Source organism: Camarhynchus parvulus, chromosome 8 (assembly GCF_901933205.1).
Source record: "Camarhynchus parvulus chromosome 8, STF_HiC, whole genome shotgun sequence".
In the NCBI taxonomy this organism is placed as follows: Eukaryota; Metazoa; Chordata; class Aves; order Passeriformes; family Thraupidae; genus Camarhynchus; species Camarhynchus parvulus.
This window is the reverse complement of record NC_044578.1, coordinates 28,912,474-28,932,739: the sequence shown is the minus strand read 5'-3', so window position 1 is coordinate 28,932,739 and position 20,266 is coordinate 28,912,474. Positions and strand designations below refer to the sequence as shown.

Below are 20,266 nucleotides of genomic sequence, written 5' to 3'. Positions count from 1 at the left end.
AGAAATGGATCCCAAGGCTCCACCAGAGCACTGGGCTGAACTGGGTACAGGGCAACCTATCCCATCCCAAATTTCCATCAGTCTCCAGAAAACAGCATGTGGCAGAGCCAAGGAAAAAGCTCCTGGGAAAGGAGTCTTGTGTTCCATTACCCAGCTCTAGAGCTGCAGCCCCACATGTGCTTTCCAGTCCCAGATATCACATCCCTGCTGCTGCTGGACTTTCTGCCCTCCTGTCACCACCCAGCACTGCCTATGCAATAGGACACCCTTCCCAGCCCCTGAAGGATGGTGTGGCTTGGAGTGCTGAGACTGTTGAATCCCTGCCACTCATAAGAGGTGTTTTACTTTCTTGCCTAAGAGCAATTTCTCCCAGTTCTCCCCTCCTGCACTCGTGTGCCAGGTGTGAAAACCAGCTCAGACATCAAAACCCACTGCTCAGCAGTGGCAGCATGGAAAAATAAAATCACTGGCTGATCAGCCAAACAAGCAGGTGGGAGTGGTAAGGACAGAGGCAGGAGAGACAAGGTACTAAACCTGCCCAGTGCTCCCAAGTGCCTCGTTAGACTGATTTATGTTTAGCTAATTGAGAAAATGACCCTAACTACACAATCCAGGCCCTAATTCAGAAAGGCTCAGGCTTTTTAGTGTCTCTACCTGAGCCTAAAGAGGCATGATTTAAACCCTGTAACTAACAGGCTGCCAAAGGCAGGGATTTGAAGGATCTGATGTCCTATCATGCCGAGGGGGTGAGGCTTGGCTCGCTTCTCTTGTTACTTGGTCTTTCCCCACTGCCGTCCGAGTTCTCTGCTGGGACATAAATCAGGGAAACCATGAAGGAAACCATGAAGGAAACCAGTCTTGTGCCCCATCAAAGCAGCCAACACTGGCTTTAATGGGACCATGCAGACCAGCCTAAATAGGGCACTTAACAAGCATGTGGTTTCTATAATACCAGCCCACGTCCCTGCACCCTGTTTGCACTGCCACTGGCAAAAACCTTTGTCCATTGCATGCCACACCTGCTGATATCCATGGAATTAGGAAAGGGATTGTGATATAACACCATATAAATGCTGAACGTAGCATTTCTGGGATGGATCAGGCCTGTAGAAAAATTTTAGCTCTCTCAGCAACTGCATGAAGCCTTGTACACAGCTATGTGTGTACAGGAATGTGCAGGAGAGGAGCACAGGTACCCAAGACACTGTTACACAGAACCCCACTCAGGTACCAGCCTTGGTCCTGGACGTGCAGATGCTCCAAGATCCCACACAAGGTGCACCTGGTGAAGTTCCAGGCCTCAGGTGTGGGTGTTTAATCCTAACTTGAACCTTGACAGAAGGGAGTTAGGAACAGTAAATGTTGAAGTCCTACTGTCCTAAGCAGAAAATACAGACTAGGGAGGTAGGAAAGGAAGGAAAGGAAGGAAAGGAAGGAAAGGAAGGAAAGGAAGGAAGGAAGGAAGGAAGGAAGGAAGGAAAGGAAGGAAAGGAAGGAAAGGAAGGAAGGAAGGAAGGAAGGAAGGAAGGAAGGAAGGAAGGAAGGAAGGAAGGAAGGAAGGAAGGAAGGAAGGAAGGAAGGAAGGAAGGAATTCCCAACAAAGGAAGGAATTCAACAGTGCTCTGCCCCTTTCTTGGGCTCCAGAACTTCCCCAGAGGTTAAGCTGCCACAAGCATCCCTCTCTAGCATGTTCCTAATGCAGCTGATCAGGTAACACAGTACCCCCCACCACTAGGCCAGTCTCTACATTTCTCTCTTACTAATCTTTCCTCATTCAGTTCAGATGGGATCCAGGCCCAAAGGAAGACTCCACTGCATCACAGAATGTATTAGGAAGGAAAATGGCTGATGGAGAACCTGAGTCCCTCCCCAGAAAGCTCCCCTATGCTCAAAGCTCTCGAGAGCCCAGCTTCATCTGGCTGGACACACAATCAGATTGGGGGTTGTCCAAGTGTTTTACACCATGCTCTACACATCCATGGGAACCCCAGGCTGAGTCATGACCATCTGTGCTCATTTAAACATTTCTTGACAGAGGAAGGAGTGCTAATCCTGACATCCTGGCCAAAATGCAACATGGATAATTATACTGTGCTCTGTAACTTTCTCAGTGGTGTACATTGGTGTTTCCCAGTTCTTCCCATAATGGCAATGTGATGATCCAACACAGGAATGGCCACGTTGCCAGAGGAGAGTCCCCTGTGCCAAGCCCTGCAGTGTTACTGTCAGACATCACACATCTCCATTTTCCCTGCCACGGGTGTCCAACCCCAGCCCACTTCACACTCAGACTTTTACCTCTACCTGTGCAAGAGGTGCTCACTAAAAATCTGCCCACTCATTCCTGAGCTGTGCTGAGCTTTACACTTTTCTGAAGAGACACAAAAGGTGACAGCACACCTGCCCTCAGTGCACACCTGGGGCAGCAGGACAAACGTTGTAACATCAGCTGCTACAAAGGTAGAAATGGATTTGCTTCAAGAGTCTCAATTCCAAGAGTTCTTTTTCCTTCAAGGAGAAACAAGGAAAAAAAAAAAAAACAAACCTTTTGTTGCACCAAAATCATCTCCTGGCATTTCTGACCAGCACACATGTTGTTACAATTAGGACTGGACTCCTTGGCTCCGGCACAGGGGGAATTTTAAACCGGCACACTGGCACCCATCAAAACATTTGTGAACTTCCAAAGTGGAACTGACACCATGGTAGTGGTTTATATCACACGTCAGAGAAAGGCTTCACAGCTGAGATCAAACAAATTAACTCTTCAGCTCCCTGTCCAGCCAAAGCAGCCTGATGCTGGGCTGCTGTTGTTACTCCATGTGGCTGTTCCACGTGGCTTCCAGCCAGCCCACTTCACTTTGCTGGCTCAGAAGTTAAAGACAAAGAGAACTGGCCACAACTTCAACAAGAGGCTTGTAAGAGAACAGAAACTGCTGATTTTAACAGCATCTTCCCTCTCAGGCAGAAACAGCACCACCACTATCAGAATGGTACACAAGAATGGTTCAGACTTAAAACAGTTTTGTTGCATATAAACTTATTCCCTTTCAGGAAACTCATAACCTTAAGCAGTTGTCAAACAATCTTTGGACTTGGAATTTTTTGGAACACCATTTTCAGAGTTTGAACAATAATCTTACCTGTGACAACAAGGTGCAGAAATATTCTAACCACAATTTAGCCTACCAGAGAACCATAAATTATATGCAAAATGGTGTCTGTGTGATTTCTGTAAATACCATTTGCAAATTCAACTCTTCTGTCAGAAGCTCTTCTGTGTGTCCCCGACGAGCTGAACACAACTGTAATGAGGAACAGACCTATCCTCTAGGCCTTTGAATCTCTTGAGGAACAACAGGGGACAGCTGCAGAGGATGGAAACAGGAATGGTACAATTAAATTATTGCTGCACTTACTGGTATCCCATGCTGAAAACCATCAGCGGGTCACTACAAGGTGTCCTGCAACAGCAGACACAGCAAAGGAAGTAATTTAAAATTTTCTCACAACACTATCAAATCTCTGCTTTTAGGTCAGGTTTTCCAGCAAAATGACAGGGAAGGCAGTGTACCAGCAACAGAGCAATACTTCATATGTGTTTCTATACTACTTTGGAGTTAGATTCTAACTCCAATTAGCCCAAATTATGAGTGGCTGCTCTAGGAGACGTATTTATCCCTCTTTCTCCTGTGTATGGCAGGCACCAGGAGAGATTTTCCACCGTTGCCCTGAGCCAGTTAGTTGAAAAGATTCCAGCCAAGCTGTATCCTGCCATGTCTTTACTTCATGCATTTCCATATTTTGGAACAGCCTTTTTTAAGGTTTTATTTTCACCCAGCGGAAAGCTGCCAAAGGACGTATCTGATTCTACCATTTATCATCTCCTGTGGAAAATCAGGCTTGGATCCCTGTATTAGGCTCAGATATCACAACTGAAAGTAAACACACTGCGTACAAGATGCACTGATTTATTAATAGAATAAAACTGAAATGTAGTGACATGTTTTTCCACTGTTCAAGCCATAGAGACAATCACTGTCCCATTTATAGACTCGGTGGCGTCATTCAGCAACTCATTCATAAACTCACACCCAGCACGTCCAGGTCAGGTATTCCAGGAACCATTCCCACACTTCCCTAGTATCAAGAGGTTAACTGTGAGTGCAGAGTTTGCAGCTGCAATCAGTCTATGGGAGATTTTCCTAAGTTCTCTTTTAATTCCTGAGGCTTTCTCCACCTGGAATAGCTTTTTAAAGCCTTTCAACAGCAATAGAGCAAATCAGCTGAACTTCTTTGGGGTACTAACCTGCTCTTCAGGCAGGAAAATGCATTAAATGTTCTACAAAAATAGGTTTATTTCCAATATACTGTGGGGATTATTCATTACAAAATGAATTATTGGCTAATTATTGGCACTTTGAGACAACTACAACAGAGAAAAATCTCTGCAATGGAACAGCTTTAAATGTAACACACTCTCTTTTGTGTGTTTCTACTTCTACATTCTGCAATGTCTTAAACTGTAACCCATCCTTTTTGTTAAGCCCTAGCAGCTGTGATTTCATAGCTAATAGTGTTATCAACGTACAGTTTCATGATTCAGCACTGTCTGAAAGGAAGTGATAAATACGAGATATTACAACTGACTTTGCAGTTTGCCTCAATATGCAAATTTCCCTTAAATCAGGAAAGAGCAACCCCTAGGAAGGCAATTAATGTAAGCACTTGGGTTTGACAGCAGGAGAAACCGTTGGAAACTAATCCCTTATGGATACAAAGGAAGGCAAACATCCTATTGCAGTTGTCAGAATGTGCTCTGAAGGAAATCCAGGTTTCTCCTGTAGGTATCTTTCTCTTGCCCACTGCTCAGAACAGGCATCCTTGAGTATCAAAAAGCTGAAAAGCTTTGGACAAACCCTACTGTTCACTTCCAATTGTCCTGTTTCAGGAAGGTACAAAAGCCCATAAAGAACTGGGCAGTAGAACATGAACATACAGCAGAATGATGACAGATGATGAACCCCAAATGCGTCTTGTGGGAAGAAAAGCGCCTTTAAAATTTGGAAACAATAAAAAGGAAAAGAGAAATGAAGTGCATATTACTGGCACTGCTGAAGCCCAGATACAACATACAGCCACAAGCCTGCAGAGAGTACCTCATCCACAACCACTGGCTAATCTGCACCCAGCAGTCATGTGGCAGAACAAGCTGGGGAGCTTCCTGAAGTCACATTTACTGCCTGAGTTTGGCTGTCCACGTTGGAGAGGGATTTGGTCCTGGGGTTTTGAGACTGTTCAGAAACTGCAGGAGAAGCAGCAGCAGCAGCATGGTCAGCCTGCTGGCTCTCCTGCCCCACACCACTGGGAGCAGGGCTCTCCTGGGCTGTCCCAGCATGGCTGTGAGCCTGGTTGGATTGTCTCCCTGCTTCTGCCTCCTGCTGCTGCAGCATCTGTTCCACCTCGATCTCCAGCTCCAGATTTTCCTCATCTGCCTCCACGTCCAGCTGCTGCATTAACTCCTGCAGCTTCCTGGCCTTGCGGAGCTCGTTCTGCTGGATGATGGTGCACAGGTGCTCTGTCAGGTGCTCCTTGAGCTCTGTCTTGTGCTGCAGCTCCAGCTTGGCCGCCACGTTCTCGGACTCGGCCTTGTCGTAGCGCTTCCTGCAAAACCAGCAGCAGCATTTCTGGAGGGTTAATTCTCACTGCACCTCACACTCTGACACAGGCACTGGTACTTTAAGAAGGCCTGGAATGCAACGTGCTCTGCAATGCATTGTGCCAGCTGTTTGTGACACGCTGCCGCATTAGCAAGAGGGAAGAAAATAAGAATGAATTGATCGAAACTTCTCTGGACACTGGGGGCTCTGCTGTTGTGTACTCCAAGAGTTAACTTGCTCAGATTGCATCTCAAACACCCATTTTTACTGCTGTTAGCAGAGATGCATCCCTGGCAGCAGAAAGAACCCATCAGAAATGGCAGTGTTTTCACACTTCTAATGAACTGAAACACCCCAGAGCAGGCGGGTGTTTTTCTAACCCAACCACCCCCCACAGATACAGATGCTCCATGGAGCACGTTGACATTTGGATCATGTGCTTTTCTGGCCACCCATAGCCATGTTCACAAAATCAAGGGCAGCACAGACTGACACAGCACGTGACATCAACACAGATGTAGAATTTTATTGCGAGCATCCGTCCCGACACTCACCTCCTGCCAATTTGCACTTGCTGTCATGACAAATACAGCAAAAAGGGAATTTTCCAAGTATTTATTGAGTTAACAGACAGAATATCTAGCACTTTAATGGCTGGTGTCCACACTAAGGATGCATCTTTCACTACATCAGTGAACCTGTGTAATAGTTCTAATTAAAAGATAGATGCAATCTTGCTCATCAGGAAAGGGACACAAAAAGGCTTTTGCAGCCTCACAGAGCACTCACAAAACCAGTATTAGTAAGGTGGTTGAATAAAGAATCCAGCTCTTTTATAAAATCAGATTCCAGTATCTGCTTAAGCACAGCAGCAGAAAGATGGGAGAGGTCCTTTGCTTAGTGAAACAGAAGTAAATAAGATACAGAAAAACCTTCCCAAGTATCTTCTTTTATGTAACAATCACATGACTTTTACCCAGCTGTAAAGGCTATGTCTGCAGTGGGCAGAAGATACCCACTTATGTTTCCCCCTCAAGAAAGTCAAGATTTCTCTGGGTCAGATACCTGAAGTGGCAAAACCAATGCTATGCTGGAAACATCTGCACAGCTAAACCTTTGGGCTGAACTCCTACCTATTAGTCACATTGTATTTACAAAAATTCTATTCCACAGCAATTGTCAAATGCTGCTAACTAGGTATGTGCCCAGGACTATTTAATATTACACTTTTTGACTCACGGAAATGCTTTGTGTTTTAACCTTAGAACACAAGGCAAATAATAATAAGCTGCTTTAAAAGACTCCACTTAAAAGTAAATTGGCTTTGGCTCATAAGAACTACAACACTGGAAGTATCTACCTCACATTGCCCAAATCCCTCCCTCAAGAAAACACCTACTAAATTAATGCAAGTCATTAAGATTTTGGTGAAGTTTACCTACTTGTCCTATTAGCATCTCCTTTTGCTATTGTCATTAAAAACTGCTTTCCTAATGTCAAATCTCCTTTTGCTATTGTCATTAAAAACTGCTTTCCTAATGTCAAGAGCTGCTTGTGCTCTTTAGGCAGTAAACATTTCAAATAGATATATTATTACAAAACTTGGGTAAGAAGATTTCAGGAGCATTTAATGTTTTTAGAAACCAGATGAAACCTAAAATCCATTGAAATGTTTTTCCTCTTGAGGACATGAAATTCTGGTTCACATGCTATCAGCTACGCTAACTACAGTTAATCTTAGACATTTCAAATGATAATTACACCAAAGATCTCTTAATTATTTTAGCTACCACTGCTATTTTTTTCAAGACTAATTACCAGCTTTATTGGCCTGTGGTCAGAATTGGTATGGCAGAAGTCAGAAGGAGAAATGAGCATTTAGCACATTGAATGGTGAACCAAAAACCGCGAGTGAACATTTCTGCTTTATGAAGCGGCTGCACAAACGTGCTGCTGTTTATCTACTGATCTCGTGGTTTACCCACAGCTAATGGGGTGCTCCCATGCATTTCTTGCCTTTAAGGAACTCATCACACCCACAATGATTAAAGGCACATTGTGAAGGGTTAAAAGCTTCCCTCTTCCTTCAATTTTTGGTCCTAGTTGCAAAAATGCTTCAGCAGGATTATATATTTTAAGCTTAATTGGTCCCATTGATTCCAGCAGGACCAGAGCTGTCATGAACAAGCAAATTTCCCTGAACAGGATTTTCATTTCAGGACTTTTCAGGAAAAACCTCTTTTCCCCTGAGACAAAATAAACAACCTTGAAACAATAAAGCAGGGCTTATGGACAACTGCACACTTAAAGCAGGACCTGTGTCTTGTGACAGCAGTCTCCAGTCAGAAAACCTGCTTCATTTCCCAGATTCCAAGGGAAAAATTAGGAAATAAAAAGCATACTTTTACTTCCAGATCTGAAAGCCCCCCAGACTGTGACAGCTTCAGCTACAGGTTATGAGAGTGACAGGATTTCATTAGTGCTCCAGTGAGAGGAAGCAGCATTTTCCCCTCCCCTCAGGCAGGGCTGCTCCCTGTCCCCCTCCCCGGGTGCACTCACCGGGCATAGGAGTATTCCAGGCTGGCCTGGTCGATGCGGTTCCTCAGGATGCCGATGTCAGCAGACACCATCTCATCCAGAGCCTGCAGCTCCTTCTGAATCCTCTTCAGCTTCACTGTTTCAGCCTGGGTTCTTTTGGATCTGCAAAAGGAAGATGATTTTTTTGTTGTTGTTGTTTGAATTTCCTTTTCAAGCCTCTCTTCTTGACATACTGGGCCCCATTTCCCTTGCAGAGCAAGTGACCTCTGTAGGACCTACTCAGAAGGTTTCTCCTTTATGGTGTAGGGCTTTTGATCTTTTTTAGCATCCACAGGGATCTAAAATGCCTGCTATTAAAGGACTAGGGCAAAATTATGTAATGACTATAATCAAAGTGCCTAAAATGGATTGTGTTTCTTCACTGTGGAAACACACAAGAAGCTGCTGTATCTAAGTAGTTCTCAGTGTAAGGAAACAGGAAATGGCTTGGGGGGAAGTGAGAGGGGGAAGGGTTTTTAGTCCTGCAAATATCCCCTTTCAAAGGAGCCCAGTTAGTAGGGGCCAAAAAGTCACCTAACCTAAGCTTGATTTCCATTTTGTAAAATCATTCCCAAAAGGCCCAGCCAAATCCCAATGAACTGAATGGAAAGTTTTACATTAAACACAAAGGATTTCAATCGAGCCTTCTGTAACCTTTTTCAACTAGGCCATTCATTCCTAAGTCCTGAAAATGAAATGTTACTAAGGGCAACAAGCTTTGATGGATTTCACTCCCAAGCCAGCCAAGTGACTTTCCACAAGGTTTTACACCACCTCACTTTGCCATCATTCATCACCACCAGCAAAATGGTGCTTCTCAGCCAAAACCTTCACATCACTGTGCCTGATCCAGTGTGATCAGCTGTTCCTACATCCTTCCCTACAAACTTTGCCTTCCTGGAGTCCTAAACTCCCTCAGTGCCATAAAGCCTGGTCCCCTGAAGAGCAAGAGCTAACAACTGTGAGAATATGTGTAATTTTATAATTTCTAGTCACCCAGTGGTAAAACAGTACCTTCTCAAAGCTGGTCATCTCCTTTTTTTAACATTTTCACACACTAATGAGCCAAAAGTCCAAACAGAAATAGCTTCTTCTCACAGGTTACAAATCAAATAAACTTCCCTTACATCCAGCAAAAACAGATCAGGACCAGAATATGGACAAGCATCTGAGCACCCCAACCTTCCAAACATGACCTCACTAACAAATTTAAGGACTTCAGCTACTCCTCCAGTTGTGTAATCATCTGTGCACAGAGATGCAGCTTGGGAAGTGTGAAAAGCTTAGTCACAACTTCTTAGCCAGCACTTGTCACCCAAGGGAAACGTCCATCACAGCTGCTCACAGAGCACAGAGAAGAGGAAAAAGTGAAATTTAATTCAAGATATGAAACTGGTTGCAGATGAAGAGCCAGCCCCTGCCCAGGCTCAGCCCCACCTCTCAGCAATGGCTCTGGCCAGCAGTGCCTTCTTGCGTTTATTCTTCTCCTCTATCAGCCGCTGCTCCTGCTGCAGGATCTCCCACCGCGATTTCTCCTGCCTGCTCAAGGACAAGAACATCAAAATCAACAGAAAGTTCATTTCTCTCCCTGCTGCCCACATTGTAACACAAATATTCGCTGTCATATATTCTGGAGCAAGCTCTTAAAAAAATAGAAGGAACAATAAACAGGATTTGGTTCTGAGGAAAGAAGAATCATCTGTGAGAAGCTGTTCGGACCAATAAAACATTTCCAGATGAAATCTGCTGATCAAAACTAAAATCTGCATAACCAAATAGGCTGCATGGAGAGCTTTGCCAGAATTTTTCATGTAAAGGATGTGCTTCCTTACCAGGTAGAAGCAGTTTCAAGTTTCTTACTGGCTGCTGTCACCATCTGTTCAGTCTGCCAACACAGCCTCTTTTTTGGAAATGTTTTTCCCATAAAAATTCTTAATGTTTCTAAAAATTCTTAATAATTCTAATTCCCATAAAAATTCCCCAAAAAAGATTCTTTCCCAGGTCTGCTTTACAGTACAGCTCCCAAATAATTAAATGGATGCAAATGAAAGGCTGGTACGAGTTGTAATGAAAACAAGCAGCAGAGAAGAACAAGAATTTGTTTTTGCCACCAGTGAAAGACTGATACAGTTTCTATTTCCTAGGCTACATCTCCTAAGAAATACAACCATCCAAAAGATGGAAGGCCAGGTGTCAGTGAGGGGGCACAATTTGTGGCAGGATTTAGGAGAAACAAAGAACTGTTTGCTGCTTTCCACCCCACTATGTGTTTCATGCCCTCACTCAAGGAGCCTGAACTTAAAAATACCCAAATAGCTGAGCTACTAACAAACATTTCTGCACATCTTCTCTTCAGATTTGTCCTCATCCCCCTATTCCTAAGACCTCACATACAGAAATACTTTTAGCAAGATTTAAATTCAAGCATCCAGACTGAGAAGAATCCAGCAGATTCAGGAGATGACTGCTGCAGCTAAATTCCATTTACTTTCACCAGTGTGAAAAAATTCTCAGCAAAGCTCCAGCTGTTTTCTCCCCAGACAAGCAGTGCCTGTGTTTTTCCCACCACGAAAATGAGATGAACAGCCAGTCCTACTGGTGAGGAGCAATTTGAGTTCTCAAAGTGCTGCTGGCCTGCTGCAGGGAGTGCAGGCAGGTGATGCCAGCCTGGAGCTGGGCAGGGAAATCACAGGCAGCACAACCAGCAGCCTCCTTAGGCCCATCTCTGCAAAACAGAACCTCCTGCATCCTTCTGAGTTTAGAATCTTAGAGAAGCCACTGGTGCTTCTCCACAGAGATGCTGCCTTGTAGAAAATTGAATTATTTTATCTCTCAGGCCTTCCTATCAGACACACAAAAGCTGACTTCACAACCAAAGAACGAATCAATAGAGAATAACAAACCCCACCCCTTGATTTTACCGACTTACTAACAATTCCACTTTCTTTCTCTCCACCTGGCTGCTGGGCTTTGCAGGGCGGGGCTGGGCGCTGTCGCTGCCATTACAACTCTCTGCCGCTGTCCCTCCCTCCTGCTGCTCCCGGCTGTCCCTTTGCCTCTCGTCCCCAGGAGCTGGCCCGGGCTGCTGGGGGTCACCAGGTTTGGCTTGTGGAGCAGAGAGCAGCTGCTCTGGAGTGACAGAGGCTGCTCCTCCCTGCAGCCCCAGCCTCTGGCTCTGCTGCTGGAGGGCTTTTTCCCGTTGCAATTGTTTCCGAGTCTTGGGCACGGCCTGGGGGCGAGGCTGCTGCTGCTGCCCCGCTGAGGGTGAGGGCTCGTACAGATCTGTCAGGGTTAAAAACCAAATCTCAGTATGGTGAAAAACGCCAATCACTTGTTTTTAGAATTTTAAAAGTCTAATAGTAATAAAATGGTTATAAAAATAGTAGTACAATTAGAGTAATAATAGTTTGGACAATTTGGATTAGGACAATATGAGACAACAGAAACAGAGTTATGGATGTCCAGGTACCTTTTTCTGGGCAGCATAAACCTGAAAAAGGACCCACATTAACAGAGGATTAACCCTTAAAAGCAACAGCCTGTTGCATATTCATACAGCTCATACATGATGCATAAATTCCATTCAAACACAGGATTCTGTCTGGTCATCACCAGCTTCTTCCTCTGAATCCTGTCAGTGTCATCCTGCCTGAGCCAGGCAGGAAGAAGTTCATTTCTCCTGATAACGGAGCAATAAATTCTCTTTCTCTGAAAGATTCAGGTGTCCTGTGCCTGCTATCTCAGTGCAAGTCCTTTCTTTAGAAAAAGTATCTTCCATAGCATAGTTTCTATTTTAACATTTTGTTATAACCTAAAACTATATTTACCACACTACTTAAGAGAATGAATACAGCATCACTTTCTAACACAACACATATCGTATTCATTTGAATATTTGCAAAAAGCCGATCATAAAATGCACATTTTTCACAGTATCAAAGACAGGCTCTGCCAGAGCTGTTCTGGGCAACCAAAAACCAAAATAAGGTGTGGATGGAGGGGCTGAGGGGAGGGTTGAAGGTGTGGATGGAGGGATGAGGGAAGGGATAGAGGTGGGGATGGAGGAGCTGAGGGGAGGGTTAGAGGTGTGGACGGACAGGCTGAGGGGAGGGACTGGGATGTGAATGGAGCGGCTGAGAGGAAGGACAGAGACGTGGCTGGAGGGGCTGAGGGGAAGCACACAGATGCGGCTGGAGGGGCTGAGGGGAAGCACAGATGTATGGCGGGAGGGGCTGCGGAGATGGGGCGCTGAGGGGCGACGGGAGGCAGGTGCAGCTGCGGGGGCTAACGCGGTGCCGAGACCCGGGCTCTTCCTCCGCGCCCCACTGTCCCCCAGCCCCCGGGCGCTCCCGGCGCGGTCCGGTGCGTACCTGGGCGCTGCCCCCGCAGCCGCCGCAGCTCCTCCTGCGAGAAGCCGGCCCAGGCCTCGGCCATGGCGCTTCCTCCTCCTCCTCCTCCTCCTCAGGCCGCGCAGGCCCCGCGGCTGGCCCGGCACCGCCGCAACGCCGCCTCAGGCGAACGCCGCGGACAGCCCGGCCGGGGGCCTCGCGGCGCCGCGGCGGCGTGGGCGGGACGGGGCGGGCAAGATGGCGGCGTGAGGGGGGAGATAGTAGGGGGATGGAGGTCGGCCGTGCTCTGAGAAAAGCTGCCATAGCGGGCACGTCCCGCGGCTCCTGAGAACCCAGTGCCGTAAAGAATCATAGAGTCAATTAGGTTGGAAAAGATTCTGAGCGAACAGGACTCAGTGGGTCCCGGCTAATGAGGCTGAAATGGAGAGGGGCAGTCGCTCCCGGAAAAAGCAAACAAACTTCAAGGAAGAACGCAGTACACCCATGCAATTTCTGATTCGTAATTAAGTAGTTGTAAGCAGGTGAGATCCTGCTCCAGCGTGTCTAGTAAGTTACAGTGACAACACTGTGAGAAAATCACACTGTGAGGAAATCAGGGAATCCCTGGATGCTTTGGGCTGGAAGGGACTTCAAAGTACAACCAGTTGCAAACCCCTGTGATGGGCAGGGACATCTTCCACTAGACCAGGCTGCTCCAAGCCCTGTCCAACCTCATCTTGAACATTTCCAGGGATGGAGCAGCCACAGCTTCTCTGGGCAGTGCTTCACCCCTTCACAGGGAAGAACTTCCTAATATCTAAACTCAATCTCTTCCCTTTTAGTTTAAAACCATTCCCTCTTGTCCCATCACAATCTGCCCATTTAAAAAGTCACTCTCCTCCTTTTTCTATAAGCACTGGGAGGCCATCAGGGGAAAATACAATTTTGTCCATACTGGTGTTTTTTATGATCTTGAGAGGATTTGTCTTGTCTTTACAAACAAGCTGTGGTAGATAAAAGCAGCACTGAGAGATAAAAGAAACAATGGGAAGGATTCCACTGATTGATGAATGGAAAAAGACATTTGCTTTTACAAATAAACTTTAGGTTTGCTGATAAATGAAATTAGACATTGGAAGATGAAAGAAACAATGGGGAAGAAAAACCCCTAAATTCCATAAGAATTAAAAATGAAAAGGGAGGGTTATACATTGGAGGGGAATCTTTGGTATCAGGTGTTTTGGGAAATCTGAACTCCTCAAGTACCTCAGAAATGGGGAAAGAGAGAAGGGAAATGTGGCTGGGAAATTGGGATAAAAAGGAGGCTGCATGCTCAAAAAATTGGAGAGATCCCAGGGGAATGCCCCATGGCCTCTCCCTTTATTCCAATAAAGCCAAAGGACTCGTCTGGTGTTTGTGGGTTAATTTTCCTAACAATCTGCTTTGAGCATTGTGCACAAGAGCGCACACACTCGCTTTCACCCTTAGGTATAAGCTGAAAAGAGCCCACACCTTACAGCATTACCCTCAGTATCCATGAAAAGAAGCATTTTCCTGCCCATCCCAGACTCCTGTGGCTATGGATGAGTTCACCTCCCACAGGGACACAGCACAAGGGCACGAACCCCCGGCTTAGCTGCAGCAGCCCAGGGGCCTGGGGGCTTAAATCACCCATAATGGGCATAAACAGGAATGTTTTCAGCTCCACATCCCTGCCCAGCTTCCAGTCTGGGAGGGATTAGTCAAGCTCCCAAGCCCTGCTTGCCTCCCTGAGCAGATCCAGGACTCCTCCAGGGCCGTGCAGGACTCTGTGCTTCCAGCAGCTCCCGTGACTAACGTGTCCCATGAACGCTGCTCGCAGGGGAATGCTCCCTGAGCTGGCTGTAAAGTGTTTCTGGTGGGATTTGAGTGCCTTGGGGTGTAGCAGGCCCAGAGCCTGCAAGGTGGTCAGCAGCCAAAGATAGGAAATGCCACGTCATGATGGCTGGACCTTAGAAGCGCCTCTCTTCCACCTTCGGACCTCTGCTTATCTCTCTGTAAGACTGTAGGTCACTTTCCTTTAACCCTGGCTATTGGACAATTCCCAAAACCCCTGTAACCTACATAAAGGGCTCTTTTGGCCTGTTTCTGGTAGAAGAGCTGTCCTTGGGAACCTCTGTAGAAGATTCAGTAAAGACATTGCTGTGGAGCCTCACACAGCCTTCTCCTCTCTCTCCCTGCAGCGCCTAGCAAGCTAAGAGCTGAAATCACAATGAGCTGATTGTAAGAGCCAAAATGAGGGATGCTGGACTCCAGGCAGCTCTTCAAAATGCAGTTTATTCCATCCAAGGTGTCACAGCAGCCCAGGGAGGTGGGTGACAGAGCTGTGCCCACAGCTGTCAGCTCCAGCTGCAGGCAGCCCTGCAGACCCTTAGTTTGGGTTACAATGCATTATAGACTTTTCTTTACTGAGCATCTTCATACAGCAGAACCAATCTATACCTTAACTTTTATCCATAGCCCATCCTAACTACTATAATTACCATATTCATGTTACTGTTCTCCAATCACTAAAAGCTAGTACATTACAGTTTAACCATAACACAACCGTGACTAAAACGCTCTCAAACTCCAGGGAGTCCAGATGGCAGAACCAGGTGTCAGCTTGAATTTTACAATGGAACAGTGTTGGCTTACAACGAGGTGTAGGCACCTAATTCCCTTTGAGATGACTATATAAGAACCATGAGTCTAAATCTGGTGCCTAAATCACAGCAAACTGGGGTTTGGGCTGTACCAAACCCAGAGACACCGACTGAATGTGCTTCACCAAGTACAAACACCAGATCTCATCTTGAACCTCAGCTGTTCTTTCTTCTTGCAAGTTTTAGCACTACACACAAAAGCAAAGCACCATATCCACTTTATTGCTGCAGATATTCCAGCCACAAAGCTCCCACGTGTTTTATGGAAAAAAGTAAAAAGAGTTTGGAGTTGTTAACTCTGACGCTATGGGCAAGGCAGCAATCCCTGCTAACAGTTTCCATCAGCCCAGGGTTTAATTGCCAGCCATTGGGCCAGCTTGCTCCAGCAACAATTGTGAAGTCATTTCATGGAGCATTTACCAACAGCAGGCTCAGAAAACAGAGGCTGGCCATGTTCTCTGGCTGATTAAAGTCCTGTGAGCAGAACAGGGCACGGAACATTTGCCACCTAGGAATGAAGTGTTTTCCAGGCAAAGGCTGGAGGAGGCAAGATGAGGAGAAAATAGAAATCTTTTCCCCACGTTAGATATCCTCACAAACCTTCCTCTTACATCTGGGGCTGGATTTGAGTCCTGAATCTTTTTGTGCTTCAAGAGCTGCTCTCTCACGAGCAGGCCTGGAGACCTCCATGACTGCTGCATCCGTTTTCTCTTGGCCTAATTGCCCTGGAGTCTGCTGAGTAGGAGCAGCCAACAGATCACAAAAACATCTTTTCTTGTGCAGCTCCCAAATCAACGTGGAAATGTCATCATGGGCTGGCAAATTGGGCTGCCCAGGTCAGAGCTCAGGGTCAGACCTCAGATGACATTTCAACCCAGGACAGGAGCAATTTGTACCAGGGCATAACATCAATTTGCATCGGTTCATGCTGAAAACTTGTGGGGTTTTTAGGAGGCAAATCAGATCTTCTGTCAAAGGGCTCCCTGGGTTAGATGTATATTTAAAAGTTCATTTTTGCACTGCTCTGCACGCTGCCACGGAAACACACAAAGCAACATTTTCCCAGTAAAGGACTGAGCCTGATGTGAGACAGGGAAAGGCTCGCATAGGGAAGGAGGGTTTCCTTTCTGCTTGCATTTCAGACCCTATCATGAGCTTCCAAGGACTCTGGCATACAATTCAAGAGACCTAGGGAAAAAACATCCTGAAAATAACAGAGCCAAAAATTCCTAAATCAATTTAGCCCTTTTTCTAACAACAGAAAAAAAAAAAATCTGTCAAACTGTATCCATGTCAACACTACCCCATCCTTTCCCAGATAATAACACAGGCTGGCTTAGGAAGAACCACCATGTCCAGATAAGCTATGGCACTATGTGAGCTAGGAGCAAGTCTTTTGTTTTGATAATAACTCAGGATTTAATTTGTCCTTTAAAATCACTTTTGAGATCCATGAAAATTTATTTTATTGATTTTCTGCTGGACCATCTCAGGCTTCAAAGCCTGAGATGAACAATTTAATTTCTTAGCAGAAGACTGAATTAAAAACTACAGCATTATTCCTTCTCCTCAGTTTCTGTTCCCTTAACTGCCTGGTAAGTGGGATTAAGTCAGCACTGTCATTTCTGGGACCAAGGCAATCTTTTGGTTTGTAAGAATTTCATAGAGGAAAACCAAAATCCACTTATCTAAAGAGCTACTGAGTGGAAAAAAAAAAGTGTCAGAAAACTCCCCATTTTTTAAACAAGATAAACCAAAGGTTTTCAACATCTCTTGATTTGTGGGTCTGTAGGCATTTTCTGGGGAAGAGGCAAACTTCCCAAGGGCACTGTGGGCTGTCAGCAGCCAAAGTGGGGGGAGATGGTCCCACAGGGACTGCAGGGCTGAACCTGCTCCTCTCTGCATCCCGGGCAGAGCTGGCTGTTTTGGCAGGACACTTCTCATTACAGTGATGTGTTTGCTTTGAAACTGAGCCTCAAAACATCTCAGCTTTTCAGGCCCCCACCCTCTGTTTTCATGTCTCAACTTTTGAGCTTTTACCTTAAGATAAGTTCAGCTTTCAAAAACTAAAATCTGAACTGGAAGGAAGCTCAGCATGCAATATAATTTTTTTTTAATTCCTACTGACATTTTTTGAATCTTTCTTTCTTCACTGTGAGTATTTAAGATAAATTTTCCATACAGACAAACATATTGTGTAATAATTCCTCATCTTAAAATATTTGTGTAAAAGAAAACCTAAACATGATTAAACCCTGGCTAATTAAAAGCACCATAAAAAAAACGAAAAAAAAATAAAATTCATTACTACCAGAAATATCTTGGAGATTATTAACTTACCATTTTGGCTGGCACAACTGGAGCTGAACAGTAAACCAAGTGGAAATGAGCAATTACTGATATATATTTTTATATAGCTTAAGAAATATTGTTGCAGCTAATTCCTTTTAAAAGATACTACAAATCATTAAAAGAATACTTTTTATAACCCCAAGTTTAATATTTCATGACAGTTCTAGAAAGCATTTAATCGCCTTGCCTAATGTAAAAGTCATAATTCAAATCTTGATACAGAAAAACTAGAAAACAATTGCTTTCATTCTAACCCTTTGTGTAAAAATTATAATCTAGCTGTCAAAACAGTTGATAAAACTAAAGATTTGAAGAGAAATTTGCTGAAGGTTTGTTATCTTTGGCATAACTTGAGTGATTAGAGCCGCTGTGCTAAACAAATTGAGTATTCATCAAACAAACTTCTTGTTGTTACACGCTCCAGAGAATGAACTGTGCTTGTTTAGTCTGGATGGGAGAGAAGTGTGGGGGAGAGGACATGATAATCGTCTTTAAATATATAAAGCACAGCTGTAAAGATACAGGGTGATGTGTTTTCAGGGGCTGTGGAGGATAGAGGTGAAGAAGAAAGTGAGACTCAGGTTAGAAATGAGGAATTAGGGCAGCAAAATGTGGAGAGAATTGACTGAAGACCACCACAGAATCTCCATTCAGGTATTTTTAAAAATAAACATCTTCTGGGCAAGGTCAGTAAAGCCCTGGCAGAGGGAGATGCAGGGTTTGGAGATTTCAGGTGTGTGGATCCCCAGGCAGGTTCCACAGGAGATGGGGATCCACAGACTCAGGGGTCAGGCTGCTCTGCAACTTTGGACATTGCTTTGTGCATCCTTTATGGTCTGAGTGCTGGCCAGCTCCTGCCACCTCTGCCAGCCTTGTTCCTGTGGCTGTGGTGCTTCCCACACCATTCCCACTGCTGTCCCAGCCCCACCCCCTCCCCATGGGCACTCACATGGGCACCAGCAGCTGGATCACTCTGGGTGCCAGTCAGCCCTGCAGCTCCTGAAAAAGCCTGTGAAAAAGACAAGTTTCACCTCTGAAAGAGTGAGTCTTGTGTTCTCAGGGCGAGACAGAAGGACAGATGGCTGCCAAACCCAAGAGGCAGCAGTGCTTGTAAGATACATTTGCAGCAGGGTATTATATGATGTGAAAATCACTTTATTACCATCACGTGCAGTCAGCCCTGATGTGAGAGCCCAGCCAGGGATGTGTTGGCCACTTCATGTCTCTCCCTCCTGCTGCACAAGGAGGATGTTGTCCTGTCACCTCTCCCAGCTCTGCAACACACCACATTGGGCTTACACAACTCCCTTCTGCAGGGAAATGCTGCTGACCCTCAGGGAGTGGTGGGGGATGCTGCTCCCATCCTGCTGCATTCCCACAAAGAGCCCCACAAGTGCTGCTGGTGGTGTATCAATCCCTGCAGGCTGCTTTGGCTCTCCTCAGCCCCCCTGGCTGGAGGGACAGCAGTGTTCAGTGCCAAAGGAGGACGGGTGACACCACCTCTCCTGTGTGCAAACGAGCCCTCACTTCTCCTGTATCCTTGCAGCAAGGCACTCTCCATGAAGCCTTGTTCAGAGCACAGCCACCTCACTCAGTGTCTCTGCAACACAAATACAAAGAAGAACTACAAGGCAGAAGAACCAAGGAACCCATTTGGAGACCAGCAAGCTGCAGGACATGCACCAGTTTGCTTCTCCTCGCCATCCTGCAACCACTTCAGCTGCAGCAGGCAGATGTGCAGGGTCAGGACCTCTCCATCCCTCTGCTGCCTGGTGCTGCCCTGCAGCCACAAGGAGAGGTGAGGGGAGCCCAGGCCAGCCAGGATATCCTCAGCCCTGCCCAGAGACAGCCCAGCAAATTGTGTGTGCAGCCCTCCAGTGTCACCCTGAACCAACTCTGCCTGCCAGCTCCAGCTGCAGGCAGCCCTGCAGACCCTTAGTTTGGGTTACAATGCATTATAGACTTTTCTTTTGGTTACAATGCATTACAGACTTTTCTTTGCTGAGCATCTTAATACAGCAGAACCACTCTATACCTTAACTTTTATCTATAGCCTATCATAACTACTATAATTACCATATTCATGTTACTGTTCTCCAATCACTAAAAGTTAGTACATTACAGTTTAAGCTAGAAGTTGTTTTTCAGTTTTCTTGCAGTGGAAAATCCTGAGACCTTTTTTCTACTTGCAACATTGGCAGGCTCGTTTGCCTGTGCTATCTTTCTGCTTGGTAAAAACATCTTCTTGTTTTCCTCTAAGCCATAAAAACCCCTTCTAACTAACACACCCTTTGCCTCCTTGGTTATCCAGTGAGACTGGCTCAGCAATTCTTTTCTTCTGTATCAAAACTTGCTTCCATCTCTATTCCTTCTTCAGATTTTACATTCAAAAATCTTTCTGCTGAGCACACATATCTGTGAGACTTTCTTGTCAAACTTTCATCCTTCCCAACACTGCCCATGTCTGGAGGGGCTGTGCCCCCCCAGCTCCTGCCTCCACCTGCAGCCTCAGCCACTCTGCAGATAATTCCTGCTACAATTTGGAAGTCTTTAAGAGGAAACATTGTGTCTTTCCTGCAATAAAGTTCACAAAATGTCGATGCTTTGTCTGTGTAACGAGCACACAGAAAGAAGATATAAAACCCCACGTGTTTATAGATGCTCT

At 45.6% G+C, this 20,266-nt stretch overlaps 1 protein-coding gene across 2 annotated transcripts; it reads right to left on the bottom strand.

Moving 5' to 3' along the window:
- Positions 1–3,955: 3,955 nt before the first annotated feature.
- GORAB (golgin, RAB6 interacting) lies at positions 3,956–12,730 on the bottom strand. Of its 2 annotated transcripts, none has more exons than XM_030953905.1 (5): positions 12,608–12,730; positions 11,159–11,519; positions 9,675–9,776; positions 8,220–8,360; positions 3,956–5,664 (listed from the first exon to the last, which is right to left on the bottom strand). In XM_030953905.1, the coding sequence occupies exons 1-5, from the start codon at positions 12,669–12,671 to the stop codon at positions 5,196–5,198; spliced, it is 1,137 nt and encodes a 378-aa protein (XP_030809765.1). In that variant the 5' UTR covers positions 12,672–12,730; the 3' UTR covers positions 3,956–5,195. The 2 variants fall into 2 exon arrangements, with proteins under 2 accessions (XP_030809765.1, XP_030809766.1); XM_030953906.1 differs by having other exon boundaries at positions 11,171–11,519.
- Positions 12,731–20,266: the final 7,536 nt, after the last annotated feature.

Excerpts from the sequence above, each read along its gene's own strand:
- GORAB (XM_030953905.1), bottom strand. The coding sequence starts at position 12,671 with ATGGCCGAGGCCTGGGCCGGCTTCTCGCAGGAGGAGCTGCGGCGGCTG. Across the intron at positions 8,361-9,674 it reads GCCAGAGCCATTGCTGAGAG|ATCCAAAAGAACCCAGGCTG; the intron begins GTGGGGCTGAGC and ends TTCCTTTTGCAG. Across the intron at positions 5,665-8,219 it reads CTGGAATACTCCTATGCCCG|GAAGCGCTACGACAAGGCCG; the intron begins GTGAGTGCACCC and ends CTGGTTTTGCAG.